This window comes from Balaenoptera musculus, chromosome 17 (genome assembly GCF_009873245.2).
Source record: "Balaenoptera musculus isolate JJ_BM4_2016_0621 chromosome 17, mBalMus1.pri.v3, whole genome shotgun sequence".
Lineage (NCBI taxonomy): Eukaryota > Metazoa > Chordata > Mammalia > Artiodactyla > Balaenopteridae > Balaenoptera > Balaenoptera musculus.
Window position 1 is genome coordinate 74,686,497 of NC_045801.1, and position 17,410 is coordinate 74,703,906.

The 17,410-nt window shown below is 42.5% G+C and overlaps 1 protein-coding gene across 3 annotated transcripts in view; it reads left to right on the plus strand.

Annotated features, from left to right (window-relative positions):
* Window positions 1-2,801: 2,801 nt before the first annotated feature.
* NSMAF (neutral sphingomyelinase activation associated factor) overlaps window positions 2,802-17,410 on the plus strand; it is a 63,448-nt gene continuing 48,839 nt past the window's right edge. Inside the window, exons 1-2 of one of the 3 annotated variants that reach the window (XM_036830725.1) lie at window positions 3,234-3,288; window positions 9,036-9,135. In XM_036830725.1, the coding sequence (XP_036686620.1) occupies window positions 9,065-9,135 (71 nt within the window). In that variant the 5' untranslated portion in view covers window positions 3,234-3,288; window positions 9,036-9,064. Of the gene's footprint in view, window positions 3,289-9,035; window positions 9,136-17,410 lie in introns of all 3 variants that reach the window. The other 2 variants (XM_036830724.1, XM_036830726.1) reach the window with 2 other exon arrangements.

Below are 17,410 nucleotides of genomic sequence, written 5' to 3' on the forward strand. Positions count from 1 at the left end.
GTCTGTGGAGGGTGTATCTCTCTGAATAAATCAACTTCTTACACATCACTTTGCCACTCACTGAACTCTTTCTGTGATGAGACATAAAGAACCTGAGCTTCATTAAGTCCTGAGACCAGGTGTGTGATCTCAATTAAAAGACCGTGGGTTCAAGTCCCAATTTGGGTTTTGGCTGGGTTCCAGTCCTGGCCCATGGGTTCAAGTCCTAATATGAGGTCCACGGTTTCAATTAGACTCAATCCAGGTCACAGGGCACCCATGTACCTTTATTCATTCCAAAAAAATTGTAATGGTGGCCACCTTATGCATATTGTTTTCCACATACTAGAGAACTGAAATACACATTGACCTTGAAGCTTTAAAAATTTAACCCTTCAGAACCTGGTCTGTAATACAATATTAGGTATGTGTCAGCATATATACAACTCAAAGTTTGTTATTTAAGAACCCCTCAAAGCTGAACAACCACAGGCTCATTGTTAGGATATATTAAGGAGTCATAACTCACATCCACTAGGATAGCTATAATCAAAAAGTCAGATAATAACAAGTGTTGCTGAGAATGTGAAGAAATTGGAATCCTTATACACTGCTGGTGGAAATGGAACTCCTAGGTATGTAGTCAACAGAAATGAAAACATTATGTCCATACAAAAACTTGTACATGAATGTTCATAGTATTATTCATAATAGCCAAATGGTGTAAACAAACTGAAGTGTTCATCAACTGCTGAATGGATAAACAAAATGTGGTAAATCCATACAATGGAGTATTATTCAGCCATAAAAAGGAATGACTTACTGTTACCCAAAAACTGGATTCACCTCTAAGGGGAAAAAAAAAAAAAAAAAGGCCATGAAGAACCTAGTGGCAAGACGGGAATAAAGACACAGACCTACTAGAGAATGGACTTGAGGATATGGGGAGGGGGTGGGGTGAGATGTGACAGGGTAAGAGAGTGTCATGGATATATATACACTACCAAATGTAAAATAGATAACTAGTGGGAAGCAGCCGCATAGCACAGGGAGATCAGCTCGGTGCTTTGTGACCACCTAGAAGGGTGGGATGGGGAGGGTGGGAGGGAGGGAGATGCAAGAGGGAAGAGAAATGGGAACATATTGTATATGTATAACTGATTCACTTTGTTATAAAGCAGAAGCTAACACACCATTGTAAGGCAATTATACTTCAATAAAGATGTTTAAAAAAAAAAAAAAAAAAACTGGATTCACCTCTTGGTGGGTGTAGAGGCAAAAGACACAACCAAGCCAAAGACTGGGAGAAGAAAGGGTTTATTATGACTTGCAGTGAATAAGAACACTGCGAGTGTTTCCTAAAGCAGTTTCTCTCCAAACAACAAAATTAGGGAAGTCCTGTGCTATGGGTACATGCATATTCATGAAGGGGCTTGGGCAGTAGGCAGAGTCCAAACTTTAGTTGATTGAAGTCGAGGGTCAGAAAAGGTCACCATCATCATCCCTTAGATTCCACTTGATCTGGTGGTTGGGCACCGGAGACGGGATTTAAATTCTGCAAAACAGCTCAAGGCAGTGTTTTAGGCTAGTCTTTACCATTGAAATAGAACTGGGAGTCTTTACAACTGATTTGTTATCTTTGCTGTTGTTGCTTCTCCTGCCTGATAAGTTTGTCCTTTTATTCTCTTAAGTTCATTATTACTGAGACCGGTTCAAGGACAAGCATTGTGTCCAGGCTTAGATCACAAAATGCTTATGTCAAGAAAGCCATGCCTGGTTCTCTTTCTCTGTGGACCCCCTAACCCTCTCTGTTTACAGTATTGAGAGGAACCTTGAAGACATTATGCTAAATGAAAGAAGCCAGACATAAAAGGCTATATAATCTATAATTCCATTTTAGGAGATGTCCAGAATAGGCAAATTCCTAGAGACTAAGTTGACTAGTGTTTGATGGGGTTGGGAGGCTTGCAGGGATAACTAAAGGGTATTGGTGGGTGGGTTTCTTCAGGTGGTGCAAATGTTCCAAAACTGTGCTGACAAACCCAAGTTCGCGGGCCTGACGCACAGTAAGGCCGAGCAAACTGAAAACGTCAGAGTCTGGAGCAGAGAAAGGCTAACTGCAGGGGCCCGCCGAGAAGAACCGGTGGCCCGTGCTCAAAAGACCTGAACTCCCTGGATGGTTTCCAGGGAAGAGTTTTTACAGGCGAAATTTGGGGTGAGCAAGGAAGGGTGTGTGACTTATCTGATTGGTTGGTGGAGGTCACAGGGCGGAGCTCCAGGAATCCTGGGCTCAGCCTGAAGTTACCATCCTCCACCTGGTTGGGGGCCTTAGTTCCTACAGGATTCTGAGCTCAGAGATAGATTATGTGTTTCCCTTGAGGAGGAACTAGGAGTTTGCTTTGTAGAAGCACTATTGTTTGACTGCTTTTCCTTTGTTTCTGCCTTCCCTCACTTCCCTGATTAGTAGCTGTTTGAATCTGCCCTTTGCAACTCAGGGAAGGCCTAGGAGACCACAGCCTTTTTCTTCAAACAAAAAACAAGGAGCACAAGGCTTTGGTACCCAGGATCCTCCAGCCCCGCGGGTCCTGCTTAGTTTCAACGGTAATGATAATTGGACATATCTGTGAATATACTAAACACCATTGAACGGTACACTATAAATAGCTGAATTATTTGGCATGTGAGTTACATAAAGCTGTTAAGAAAAAGAGAAAGTCATGTGACTAATTATTTCAATTACCAAGAGATGAAAGGCCCAAATGTTATTCGGAACCCCTGTGGCCAACAAATTGGCAGAGATTACGGGCCGGCTTCCGTCTTCAAGCGTAAAGTAGCGAAACGGAGCTGCGGGGTGGCTGGTGAAGCGGCGGACGTTTGGGGCCTAAGGAGCGACCCTAGGCCGGCCTCTGGGTCCCGGGCACCCGGCGGCTGAGCTCGGGGCGCCTCGGGTGACTGCGCGCCCCTCCTCCGGCCTGAGTCACGGCGCCCCGAGTCCCCACGCCGAGAGGATGCGGCGGTGAGCGCTGCCGGACGCCGGGCGCAGCGTGGGCTCCGGGCCGCCAGCGCCGCCGCTCGGGACGCCAGGCCGCAGGCGCGCTTTCCCGGCTGGGCCTCGCAGGCCTGCTGCCGGGCCCGCCTCCGCGGCTCCCCGACCTCCTCGGCTGGCGGCGCAGCGGAGCGGCGGAGGAGTCCGAGCCGGAGCCGGAGCCGCGCGCCCCGCCCGCGCCGCCCTCCCTCCCTCCCTCCCTCCATGGCGTTTATCCGGAAGAAGCCGCGCGAGCAGCAGCTGCAGCTCTACTCCAAGGAGAGGTGAGCGCCCGGCCCGGGGAAGGGCCGAGCCGCGGGCAGAGGCCAGGCCCGCTGGGGGCCCGAGGCCGGGGGGCAGGAGCGCGAGCCGGACCGGGGCCCACCCCGCGGCGGAGCCGAGCGCAGGCGGAGCCCGGCCGGCCACGCGGGTCCCGCCGTCGCGGTGCGGCTCACCCGGAAGGGGCCGCGCGCGGGTTGGGGGGGGGCGTGGGGTGTAAGTGGGCTCGGCGGACCCCCGACGCCCACCCCCAGACCCCCGGCGCCGGGTCCCAGCGCTCGGCCCCATGCCGCCGGCTTGTACTCTCGGGCGGCACCGCGCGGCTCGGGGACGCCCCGCCTGCGGGGTAGATGCAGGTGCCCCCCATCACCGCGCCTTGTTACCGCCGACTTCAGCCCTCAAGCAAATGCCTGGGCAGATCCCTGCCCTCCTGGGCTGGGAGAGAGCCTCTGCGGGAGGCCTGATTCTGAGAAAAGCCCAGGTCCAACCCGCCAGACGTTGTCTGCCGAGCAGTGGACCTTATTGTAAGTGCATGTGAAGGCTCTGAACTCCTGAGCGCTGAGGCACGACAGTCATGATCACCGGCATCCCGGTGAGGATTTGGGTCCCACGAGCAAAGGCTGAAATGGCCTCGAAGCAGTTATGGTTCAAGAGTTTCTGATCCTCAGCCTCCAAGGGAAGTCCCTTATGAGAAAGCTCACTTTTCCAAGTAGACGTCAAGTGCATTTCTAGTGAAACAGCTTGCTGGTCCTTGGGTCTGTGGTCCCAGGTGCCAAAAGGAGCTGGGAATGAGTCATTTTACAGAGAATTTTGGATGTGGGAGCCAGTTTATCGGAATGCTGCCAGCCCGTCCTGATGTTGTGTGATCAGTGGGGACCAACGAAGCAGATTATACATGAGATACAAGGGCAGACTTTAAAGCTTGTGCGATCTTGCAGCGCCCACACTTCTTTGTATGGGGATTGACTGGACCCCGGTGCAAACATTCATACCTTTTTCTCATCTCTAATGTTGGCCTCTGCCAGGATATCCATAGCCTGAAATTTCATTTTCCACTGTAGAGAAGAAGATATACCAAAAAAACGTATCTTGGATAGGGCTTCCAAGAACGATTTTGGTAGCGTGATTAGGCTTTATCCACAGACAGGCTTGTTTATTGAGTAATGATAACTGGATCCTGAATAAAGTAACTCACTCTTGTAAGAGGCTGTTGGGACTTCATTTGTAACGCTTGTTTCATGTGGAAAGAGCATGAATAGTTTCTTTGTTCAGTACCAACAACATTAAGACTTGGTGTTCTGTATTAAATAGATGAATGTTCAAATTTACATTGTAAGAACTTTGAAACACTTGAATTGCCATCATGTTCTATGATCTAAGAGTCATTTGTAACAATTCTATGGCTTTTTGATATACAGGGAATCCTGCTTTCTTTAGACCTGACAGTTATTTCTACGACAGTAATTTGTGTTTAATTTGGTTAGCTTGTACAGCTCTGCAGCGTCACACAGATCTTAAAGTCTCCACTGGCATTTCTGTGTATAAGCTGCTTTGTTGGTATCCATTGATCGGGCAGTGTGACAGGCTAGCAGCACTCAGGGATGACTGTAACTCTCACAACAAAATAATTATTCATCAGTCAGGAGGCAGCAACTGTTCTTAAGCATCGGTAATCTGAAAAAGTCAGTGCCACATATTTTTATTTGAATCCTACTTCCTGACTAACCAAATTCTCTAATGCCCTGCCCCGTGGCTTTGCAACCTTGGGTTGATGGTTACACTAACCAGGATGGTGTCCCTAGAATAGCAGTTTAAATGACAGGAATATGTCTCACAATCAAGCAGTCTCTTTCTAAATCTTAGAATTCTTTCTGAAAGACAAGAGTATTTTATTTTTTTAAATATTTATTTGATTTTTTTTTTTTTTGGCTGCATTGGGTCTTAGTTGCAGCACATGGGATCTTTCCTTGCAGTGGGCTATTTGTTGCAGCGCGCGGGCTTCTCTCTAGTTGTGGCGCGTGGGCTCCGGAGCACGTGAGCTCTGTAGTTAAGGCGCATGGGCTCTCTTGTGGTGCAAGGGCTCAGTAGCGCCGCAGCATGTGGGATCTTAGTTCCCTGACCAGGGATCGAACCCGCATCCCCTGCATTGCAAGACGGATTCTTAACCACTGGACCACCAGGGAAGTCCCAAGATAAGAGTATTTTAAACCAACTTTATTGAGCCCCAAGTTTACCGTGGCTGCACAGGTTTTTTTCCCCTAGCTTATCTCTTTGTGGCAATAAACACCATTTAGCAAAATGATGGACAGAGGTCATTGACTCCGGCATACCCAAGAGAACTGTTACTTTCCTTGGAACTGTTTCAGAGGTCACCATGAAAGCCTCACTTCTTCGGAGTTGCAGTTTCATTGGTCCCTCTCACGCTGCTTTAGAGATTTGAGATTTCTACTGCTACCCAATAATGACCCAGAAAGGAGAAACTTGAAGTTAGCACCAACTTCATACTAAGAGAAATAAATGCTGATATATTTAGAATAAGTGATATTTCTACAAAAGTAGAAGCAGAGAGGCTGTTGGGAGATTCTTAGATTGGTGGCTTAGACCAAGGTGGTGGCAGAAGAAATGGAGAAAAATGGATGGATTTTATTTTTTATTTGTTTATTTATTTATTTTTGGCTGTGTTGGGTCTTCGTTGCTGCACGCGGGCTTTCTCTAGTTGCAGCGAGCGGGGGCTACTCTTCGTTGTGGTGCGCGGGCTTCTCACTGTGGTGGCTTCTCTTGTTGCGGAGCACAGGCTGTAGGCGCGCAGGCTTCAGTAGTTGTGGCATGCGGGCTCAGTAGTTGTGGCTTGCGGGCTCTAGAGCGCAGGCTCAGTAGTTCTGGCGCACGGGCTTAGTTGCTCCGTGGCATGTGGGATCTTCCTGGACCAGGGCTCGAACCCGTGTCCCCTGCATTGGCAGGCGGATTCTCAACCACTGCGCCACCAGGGAAGCCCATGTGGATGGATTTTAGATGTTTTTAGGAAGTAGCATTGATAGGCCTTGGCCGAGTGGGCTGCATGTAGGAGGTAATAGAGGAAGAATCCCAGCTTGGAGTTCTCAGGTAAAATACAGGATGCCCAGTTAAACTTGAATTTCAGACGAACAGTGAGTAACCTTTTATATAAGTATGTCCCATGTGATATTTGGTACATACTTATACTAAAAAATGTTTGTAATTTATCTGAAATTCCAATTTAACTAGGTGTCCTGTATTTTTACTTGCTAAACATAGCAGTTCTACTCTCAGGTTTCTGATTTAAACAACTATACAGTGGTATCATTTATTGGTGATGCTATAGAGAAATGCTTTGGGTAGTTTTCAGTATTAGAAAACAAGAGGTACTTGGCTATTCAGATTAAGTACACTGTTATCCTGCTTAAGACTTAGATGGAAGGAACCATATTGATCTTACTGGTGTTCTAAAATGTCCATTGCAGGTGTAAAGATAAATCCAAAAAAATCTAAAAAGACAATTCATATAGCTTCCCTTGGAATTGTTGGGAATGGCAGATGTGTACAGTGGGCTAGCATATGAGGATATTCTACAAACAGCTGCTATTTAAGATATTTCTATTTCAAGATTTAGGAGTAAGCTAATTGTTGTATATTTTTTACATTCACATCTAGGAGTGGTGTGGTGGAACCACAGCTGTTTTCTTTTTGGATGATATAGAAATTGAGATAGTTGAGGCATGTCCCCACTGGAAGAGAGTCAGTTTTCTCTCTACAGTGTCACAGAACAAATTACTTAGCTGTGGCTTGTAAGCTGTCATTCCAGGATAAAACATGATGATTATGAGTTCTGTGTTGGGCTCACATATTACATTAATCGTTTTACAGGCATTCCTTAGACTTCAGCTTTGCTTCAAACATTCCATGTGTGGATAATTCTCTTGCTTATGCTGATATTAAATTTCTTGGCTGATATTAAATATCTTTTACTTAATAGGTTTATTTTGTCAATTGATTCTGTATTTGTTATACTGAAAATACTTGCTGAGATGGCAAAGTGATTTGTTAGACTCTGGTTTAATCTTTCGTTTCTAAGAAGGGTCATCCTATTCCTTTAATACCTCTCTGGGATTTGCCAGGTGTCGAAAATGGAGATAAACTGCAGAATCAGCGCTCAGTTAGTCAGGACTGCTGATGGGCTGAGAGAAATCAACATAAATCCTACTTCTTTACATCATAGTTATTTTTCTTACATAACAGAAAAACAGTGAAAGTGGAAATAAATGTTGCTAATTTTTTGATTAACTTAGCATTTATACTGGCTTTACCCAAAATCCGTTACTAGCCTATCACCTTATTCCCTTATTACTGTCTCAAATTAGCGTCTTCCAAAATGGCTACCTTTTAAGAAGACACCAGAATCTCCCATAAATGGATTTTGAGTGTGTTTGCTGTGTGGTTTTTCAAATGTGATATAAAATGGGAGTGGGCATTTAAGGAATTCATTGCTTGGTTTTTTCCTAAATGCCACTGTGATTTCATCTTTTACTCATCAGATATTTAACATTTCCAACTCATAGATTTTGAAAATTATCTTTTTTTTTTTTAAATTTTTTAACGTGTTCAGTGAATGGAATCTGTATAATACTAATACTTTGAAATTTTGTATTATGACTTAGTATGTAGTCAGTCTTCACAAATGTTTGATGTGAGGTGGAAAATAGATGTATATTAATATTGGTACAGGATTCTGTATATATATCTATTATGTTAAGCTTGTTGGTTGTTTAGATCTTGAATGAATTTTTTCTGATTGAGAGAGGATTCATGGTGCTAACTTCACCTTGTATTTCTAGCAATTTCTGCTGTAACTATTTTCAGGGTATGTTATTAAGTCTATTTAAGCTTAGAATTGATGTCTTCATAGCAGATTGAATCTTTCATCAATGGATAATGACCTCCTTATTCCTAGTAATGATTTTTTTTCTATTTTGTCTGATATTAATATAACTATATTAGTTTTCTTTTGGTTATTTGCATTATATATAATTTTTCATTCTTTTACTTCCACCTTTTCTTGTCCTTAGATTTTAGGCTTATTTCTTATAAATAGTTTGTAGTTGGGCTTTTTATTAATTTGTTCTGATATTTCTTGTCTTGACAGATTAGTCCATTTACATTTGTTAATATTACCAATTTATTTGGAATCATTTTTACTCTTTTATTTTGTTCTTTAATTTTGTCTTGTTTTTCCTTTGTTTGGATTAACTAAGATCCCCTTGTTCCCTTTCATTTTTCCTGAAGAGTGTGGAAGTTATATATTGTTTCTGTTTTTCTAGTGCTTACCCTCGAAATTTTAACATTTATATTTAACTTAAGGTCTGAGGCTACTCATTCTCCTTACCGTCCTTCCTAACAATATTGGGACCTTGGAACACTTAATTCCTGTTGGCCCATCTTAAATTATAGTCTGTTATTGTCCAGTATTTTCAATATATTTTAAGCCTACAAATTAGACATTATAATTGTTTAGTTAATGCTTGTATAGTTTACATGCATATTTACCATTGTCTTGGCATTCCTTCTTGCATATAATATCTTCCCTACAGAATTTTCTCTTTCCTGAAGAGTGTCCTTTAGAAGTTCCCCTGATGAGGGTCTGATGACAGTAAACTCTGTTTGTTTTTGTCTGTCTGAACATGTCCCTATATTGCCCTTGTTTTGAAAATCGGTTTTGCTGTATGTATACTTCTCTCAGCCTTTTGAAGATTCTGCAAACGAAGGCAAATGGCCAGGAATATGCATCAGGCTTTTGCTGGAGCAACAGTGGTGGGGGAGACTCAACACAGGAGAGAGAGGTCAGTAACAGATGCGCTGTGCCCTCCTGGTGTGGCTCTTAGCTCCCTGGCAGGGTCAGGCTGCAGACTCCAGGAGAAGCCTGGACCCCATGGGGCGACCCAGGGCTGGGACACAGCGGAGGTACGCTGTGATGGAACCTTGCTCGCCAGGCCCAGTGCGACATTTGTGGCTGTGGGTAGGACTGCTCCCTTCCCTGGCTTGACTGGGGGCTGTCTAAGCGTTGCACTTGAGTCTGCGTAATATGGCCGGGCAGGTTCACATGTCTGTGTTCACGGTTAGGGAGCTGCCAACACTTCCTCTGGCATGATTAAGGTACTGGGGTCCAACCTTGTTTTTCTGTTTTGTTTTTTAATATTTATGTATTTATTTATTTATTTGGTTGCGCTGGGTCTTAGCTGCAGCAGGCGGGCTCCTTCGTTGCGGCAGGTGGGCTCCTTAGTTGTGGCATGTGAACACTTAGTTGCGGCATGCGTGTGGGATCTAGTTCCCTGACCAGGGATCGAACCCGGGCCCCCTGCACTGGGAGCACGGAGTCTTATCCACTGCGCCACCAGGGAAGTCCCAGGGGTTCAATCTTGTTGACCCAGACTGTTGCCTTTAACACAGGTCAGGGCAGGTCTCTCTGGAACTTTGTGGGCGGCCACCTTCCGTTCTGGGAGACCAGCCTGCAACAAACCCCTGTCATTCATCTCATTGCTATTTGTAAGGAATCTGCCTTTTCTCTGGCTGCTTTTTAAGATCTCTTCTTTGTAGTGTTTTGCTGTTTGTCTACACAGACATTTCCTTCTATTCATCTCTCCTGGATGGGGTTCCTAAAGCTGGAATAGTTTTGGAAAATTTGTAGCCAAGCCTTTAGCTCTTGGAATATTGCTTCTCCCCATTCTTTTAATATCTCAAAATGACTGTTTAATACTTATCTTGATTTTTTCTGTGCTGCATTGTGGCTTATTTAAATCCATCTCATCGTTTACTAATTTTTTTCTTCTAGTTTCCTTTAAACTTATCCTTGTAATGATCAGATACAGAAAATAATTATCTGTAGCCTTTATAGGTTTCATTGAGTAGTTTGCTACTTGTACTGACCTCCATTCAGTAATCTTACTTCCTCACTTGATTTATTATTTTGGATTGTGGCCTTTTGTTCCTTGAGTTATTTTCGGGAATTCTTGGAGATCTGGGTTTAAAGTGTATTTTTCCAGAAAGCGTTTGCATGTATATCTGCCTGGGGTTGGGGGAGAGACCACAGTGGTTTGTTTTGAGTTTTATTGGGCTAAAAAGGTAGTGTGAATTCTAGCCCCAAATGTGTGTCAAGGCAGGCTTGTGGTTTCAGACTCTAAAGGAAACTTCTTTTGTCCCCAGCCCAGAGCCAAGGTCCTACCATATCCCTCTAGGGCAGGTAGGGTGGGTGGTTTTTTATTTCCACCCTCAAAGGGTGTTACTTTAGGGATCCTAGCTTTTTCTACTCCCTCCCCCTCCCCCCATGACTGTCCCCTCCTGAATTCAGGCTCTGTTACTCAGAGCTGGGAAAAGACTGCTCCAGTGCCTGCTGACTTTTGTTTCTCTCTTCTAAGACTTTCCCTTACTTTTCCATCACCTCAGCCAAGCATTTGAAATCTTTAGCAATTTATCCAGCAGTTTTAGAGAATCTGTATCGAGATTGTTTCTTTGGGCATCTAATCTGCCATGATGCCGGAAACGGAATTCCTGCTGATTTCTTTAAGACCAGGTTTATTTAATCTATAAACCCACTGGTTAAGAAAGGACTTTTGAGGTAATCTAATCTATAGCTCCCTCCCCTCACTTTATAGCTGGAGGCCTGAGTAAGCAGTGGTTTGACTAAAAGTCCAAAAGCCAAGACATGGCTGCACTAAGCCTAGAGCAAATGTCCTCTGATCCAGTCCACCAGCCCCTTTTCTGCCACAGCATGCTGCTTCTGTTTTAAATCCTAGGCCAGTGCTTATTTTTACGGTATCTCTGAAACTTAGAATGATTCAGGAATGCTCCACGCCTGGTTTATGGCGACATTAGTACCTTGTTACTAAGTGTGGTCCATGGGCCATCCCATTAGCTCTACCTGGGAACTTGTTAGAAAATACAGAATTTCAGGCTCCACTCAGATATTCTGCATCAGAATCTGCTTTTTTTTTTTTTTTTGTCTTCTTTTTTAATTTGATTTTTTTTCTTTTATTTTGGCTGCACCACACAGCACGTGGGATCTTAGTTCACCGACCAGGGATCGAATCCACGCCCCCTGCATTGGGAGCACAGAGTCTTACCCACTGGGCCACCAGGGAAGTCCCTCAGAATCTGCATTTTAACAAGATCCCCAGATGCTTAAAGCTCGAGAAGCACTGTTGTAGATTACAGTAATTAAGCATTCATCTAGATTTCTTGTTGTCTGTTCCTTCAAACTGTCTTCCACCTTTATCTTCTTGATAGTGTAGAGAAGGCTCATGGAAGCATCCTTCCTGGGGCTGTGACCCTTGGTGAAGAAATTGAAAGACTTTGAGAGCATAGGTGATACTTTGGCCATTTGTTCTCACAGGTTGTTGAGACTTGAAAATAGAAACGACTGGCTTTATGGATGGTGTCAGTGAAAGGGATTTCGATATCTGAACCATCTTGGCCCGGAAGTAACTGCATCTCACATAGTCAAAGGAGAATGTAATTTCCTAGGGTCTGATAGAATTTTAAACTTACTCCCAAGGGAAGGTATCAGAAGGCCAGATGAAATAGTGAAATTGGTTACGCTGGGGGACAGCGGGCACGAAATGCTACTCTGGGGGGGAAGGGCCAGTAATTTACATGAGGAAACAATTGGTTCAGGGACTAGAAATAATATTTTATCACTCAGATGTCTCTTTGCAAAAATGCATAGAACATGGATAATAAAATGAGTCAAGTTTTATTACAAAAGGGCATTAATATGTGTTTAGGTGTCACTGAAGCTTGATGGGATGGGACTCAAGATCAGAATCGAGTGCTAAAAAGCTGTAGACCTATTCAGAAAGGGGAGACCCATTAGGAGGTGAGGCAGTGGGCTCTGAAGGCCAAGAAGATCTGCGTCTGCAGGGGGAGTCCATGAACCACACGGAAAAACCCAGAGGACTTACTGGAAAGAGGAACAGAGATAACATAGTTGTGTTCATTTGTTACAGGCCACCTAAGTGGGTGGAAAAAAATGGTGGATGTGTACCTGATGGAGATTGAAAACAGGAAGTGGCAACACAGAAAATGAGAGCCCTTACCTAGCCAAAGCTTGATGAGATCTAATTCCCGTTCCTTGCCTTCCCTTGTTGAAGTTTTAAATTATTTTAAGGCAGAGAACTCGAGAACTTTTCAAAATTCTGAATATTAAAGAGTAATTAACCACGTAGCAATGACAGAAACCATCAGAAAAGGCAGTCCTATCAAGTTATTTATTGTTGAAGCCCAGGGGGATTAAGAAGGATTCTGACATGCATAGAAACTAAATTTTTCAGAAGGTAGATATTGTAAGTTTCAAGGAAGGGGAAAAAAACAGGATCATTACTGGACAGTTCTGAAAAGGATATTGACCTAGGAAGTTTGTCAAACTGTCAGAAATATAATTCAGAACGTCCAATCCAAATGGTCTTTGGTGAAGAGTTACAAAAAATCAGACAAGCAAATAAACATAGAATGGTGGTACACGTAGTGTTCCTCCGAGCTTACAATTTTTTTTTAAAAATATATAAAGCAAGAAGGGCAACAACCAAGGACAGATTAAGAGGATGTCACAGTCCTATAAATTAGCATCAAGAAAGTTAAAGCCCCAGAGGAGTGCTGGCTTTAAACGATGCTACAGATTAAAATATATATATATATTTTTTAAGTCTCCTGAAGTTGTGTGTAAAACTAGGCTCCTGCCTAGGCCCAGCCCAGCAGTGTAAAATATTACTCATGACAGAGGAAGTGGCTCTTATTTTGTATTCTATTAATAATACCATCAGACTGAAAGTGACAGGCTAGACTTTCAGAAGATGGGTAAAGATGCAGAGGGCACCCGTGTGCCTAGGTCTCCTGGTGTAAACCCCTGGGAGAGTTTGAGTTTGGAACCACAGCATGTTTCCATGACGTAGGAACTTGGAAAGGTGCAGAAAGAGCATATGTGCATAAGTAGGTTTAGTGCTAATTCTAGATCAGACAGATTTTTATAAACGGCTAGAAGAGGAAGTTGTCATCCGTCTCCAGCATGAATTCAGTATGAAGTCATCTCATGCTAATCTGATCTTTTTTGACAGAGTTCTGACTGGTAGGTCAGGAAAATGCAGTAGATTTAGTTCAGCTGAACTCTGGCAGAGAATAAGGTTTGGTTTTGTGATGTCTTACTAGCAGAATTGAGAAAGGAGAAATTGATGTTCGTATAGTTAGGTAAGGTTTGTTTGACTATTCAGAGGTTGCTGTCAAATGTATTCTTGGGGGCACATTTCTAACAGTGGGTCACAGGACAGTGTTCTTGTCTCTTAAACGTTTTCTTAATTCATTCCTTGTTTCAGAGGCCATTTTAAGAAGCTTACCAAAAATGCCCAGTTTAGTTCAACCAGCTCTCTAGGTAGTGGGGGCCCTACAGTCTAGCTTAATCCAAGGATAGTGGGGTGTTCAGAGGAGAGATGCAGATACAGGCCACTCGGGCCCTTTCTGCCGCCGTGCACATGTCACTAAGGTGTCCTGGCACTTCCTGTGGTCTCACAATCCTCCTCAGCACAGTGAAGCTACATCTGTGCTTTTACATCTCCAACTAGAGAAATGATTGACTAGCAAAATCTTCTGGCTCCATTATAAATACTGTTTATCAACAGGCTGTTGAATAATTGTTGGGTAGCCGTGAATGCAGGGTTAACTCTGAGGGCTGCCTGGAGTGAACTTGTTTTACGTTGTTGGTTAAGTGTTGAACAGTATGCTTTGCAATTTAGGTGACATGAGGATGGGACAGCATCTTTTTCAGGAAAGTTAAATTGCGGAATGAGTCAGTTTATCTAAAGAAAATGTCACTACACCTCTGTAAAGATGGAGTAAACTAAGAAATACCCAGGAGCAGGGCCCCGAGTCTCCTAAAGAGATAATTTACAGTCTGATACACCACTAATGAGGGAGATCATAAAATTATAAAAGTGTTTTTATTTTTATTTTTTTTTAAAGCTTGGAACCTTTTACTCCATGGAATGCACTTTGAAAATCATTGTTCAGAACACCATGAAACTTTACTGTAATGCTTTTTACATACAAAAATTTTCAAGCAGGTATAACTGAATACTTAAGTAAAAAGAAAAAAATAAACTCAGAAAAGTTTCTTAATCCTTTGGCTTTGAATAATATGATTTGGTTATATCCCTTTATCATGTGTTTTACATTACTTACAAAATAGGCATATTGGTAAATTAAGGAGGATATAATTCATTTACCAAAATAATGACTTTGGTCGTACAATAGCTGATGTGATTATATTTTTATTGGCATAAAAAACACATAAGATACTTAAATAAAATTTTTAAAAATCCAAAAAGAAACTTAAAAACACACACACCTAAGATTTACTATTCTAGCCATTTTTAAGTCACAGTACAGTAGTGTTACGTACGTTCACATTGTTGTGCGACAGACAGATCTCTAGAACCTTTTCATCTTGCAAAACTGAACCTCTGTCCCCACTGAACAACTCGCCTTTCTGCCTCCCCCCAGCTCCTGGCAACCACCATTCTCTTTTCTCTTAGTAAGAGTTTAACTACTTTAGATACTTCATGTAAGTGGAATGATGTGGTGTTTGTCTTTTTGTGACTGACCTACTTCACCTAGAGTAATGCCTTCAAGGTTCATGTGTGTTGTAGCATGTGACAGGTTTTCCTTCTTTTTTTAAGGCTCATATTCCATTCTGTGTATATGCCACATTTTCTTTATCCATCTATCCATCAGCGCACATTGAAGTTGCTTCTACCTCTTGGCTACTGTGAATGATGCTGCTGTGAACATGGATATGCAAACATCTCTTTGATAGTATGTTTTCAGTTCTTTTGGATATATATTTGTAAGTGGGACTTTTGGGTCACATGGTAGTTCTATTTTTATTTATTTATTTATTTCTAAAAATATTTATTTATTTGGCTGCACTGGGTCTTCGTTGTGGCATGCAGGATCTTTAGTTGTGGCATGCGGGATCTAGTTCCCTGACAAGGGATCCAACCCGGCCCCCCTGCATTTGGAAAGCGGAGTTTTAACTACCGGATCACCAGGGAAGTGCCTTCTATTTTTATTTTATTTTCAAAATTTTGTTGGAGTATAGTTGATTTACAATGTTGTATTAGTTTCAGGTGTACAGCTAAGTGATTCAGTTATACATAAAGATATATTCATTCCTTTTCAGATTTTTTTCCCATATAGGTTATTACAGAATATTGAGTAGAGTTCCCTGTGCTGTATAGTAGTTGCTTGTTGGTTATCTATTTTCTGTATAGTAGTGTGTATATGTTAATTGCAGGCTCCTGATTTATCCCTCCCCCACAACCTTTTCCCCTTTGGTAAGGTTGTTTTCAAAATCTGTGAGTCTGTTTATGTTTTGTAAATAAGTTCATTTATATCATTTTTTAAAATTAGATTCCACATATGAGTGATATATGATATGTCTTTCTCTGACTTACTTCACTGAGTATGATAATCTCTGGGTCCATCCATGTTGCTGCAAATGACATTATTTCATTCTTTTTTATGGCCGAGTAACATTCCATTGTACATATGTACCTCATCATATTTATCCATTCCTCTGTCGATGGACATTTAGATTGCTTCCATGTCTTGGCTATTGTAAATAGTGCTGCAGTGAAATTGGGGTTGCATGTATCTTTTCAAATTATGGTTTTCGGGACTTCCCTGGTGGTGCAGCAGTTAAGAATCCACCTGCCAATGCAGGGGACACGGGTTCGATGCCTGGTCTGGGAAGATCCCACATGCCACAGAGCAACTAAGCCCGTGTGCCACAACTACTGAGCCTGTGCTCTAGAGCCCACGAGCCACAACTACTGAGCCCGCGTGCCGCAACTACTGAAGCCCGCGAGCCTAGAGCCCGTGCTCCGCAACAAGAGAAGCCACCGCAGTAAGCCTGCGTGCTGCAACGAAGAGTAGCCCCCGCTCGCCGCAACTAGAGAAAACCCGTGCACAACAACAAAGACCCAATGCAGCCAAAAATAAATAAATAAATAAATTTATTTATTAAAAAAAAAAGAAAAACAACAAATTATGGTTTTCTCCGGCTATATGCCCAGGAGTGGGATTGCTGGATCATACGGTAGTTCTATTTTTAGTTTTTTTAGGGAACCTCCGTACTGTTTTCCATAGTGGCTATACCAGTTTACATTCTCACCAACAGTGTAGGAGGGTTCCCTTTTCTCTACACCCTCTTCCAGTATTTATTGTTTGTGGACTTTTTGATGATGGCCACTCTGACTGGTGTGAGGTGATACCTCATTGTAGTTTTGATTCTGGCTCTAGGCGTGGAGCATTGGAAGCCAAGCCTTTTAATGAACAAGAGTCAATAAAAATGTCCTGGTTGCTGGAGCAATTAGGTGACTTGAAAGGGCTAAAAAGAATAGCTAAAGAAGCAGGTAATGAGAGATATGTGAATCCGTGAAGCTATGATGGAGGATAGACGTCATAGGCCTACCGGAGGGAACCTGAATATGGTAGTTCTATTCTTAATTTTTTGAGGCACCTCTATACTGTTTTCCATAGTAGCTGCATCATTTTACAATTCCACCTGCAATTTCTTCACATCCTCGCCAATGTTTGTTATTTTTTTAATAGTATATGAGGTTTTGATTTGCATTTTCCTGATGATTAGTGATGTTCAGTGTCTTTTTCATACACTTTCTGGCCATGTGCATATCTTCTTCTCTGGAGAAGTGCCTATTCAAGTCCTTTGCCCATTTTTTAATTGGGTTAATTTTTGTTGTTGAGTAGTTGTAGGAGTCCTTTATATATTCTAGATATTAAATCCTTATCAGATATGGTTTGCAAATATTTTCTTCAGTTTTATAGGTTGCCTTCTCAGTTTGTTGACTGTTTTCTTTGCTGCATAGAAGTTTTTAAATCTGATGTAGTCACATTTATCTATTTTTGCTTTTGTTGCCTGTGCTTTTGGTGTCATATCCAAGAAATCATTGCCAAATCCAGTGACATGAAGCTTTCACCTTATGTTTTCTTCCGGGAGTTTTATAGTTTCTGGTCTTAAAATTAGGTCTTTAGTCCATTGTGAGTTAATTTTTA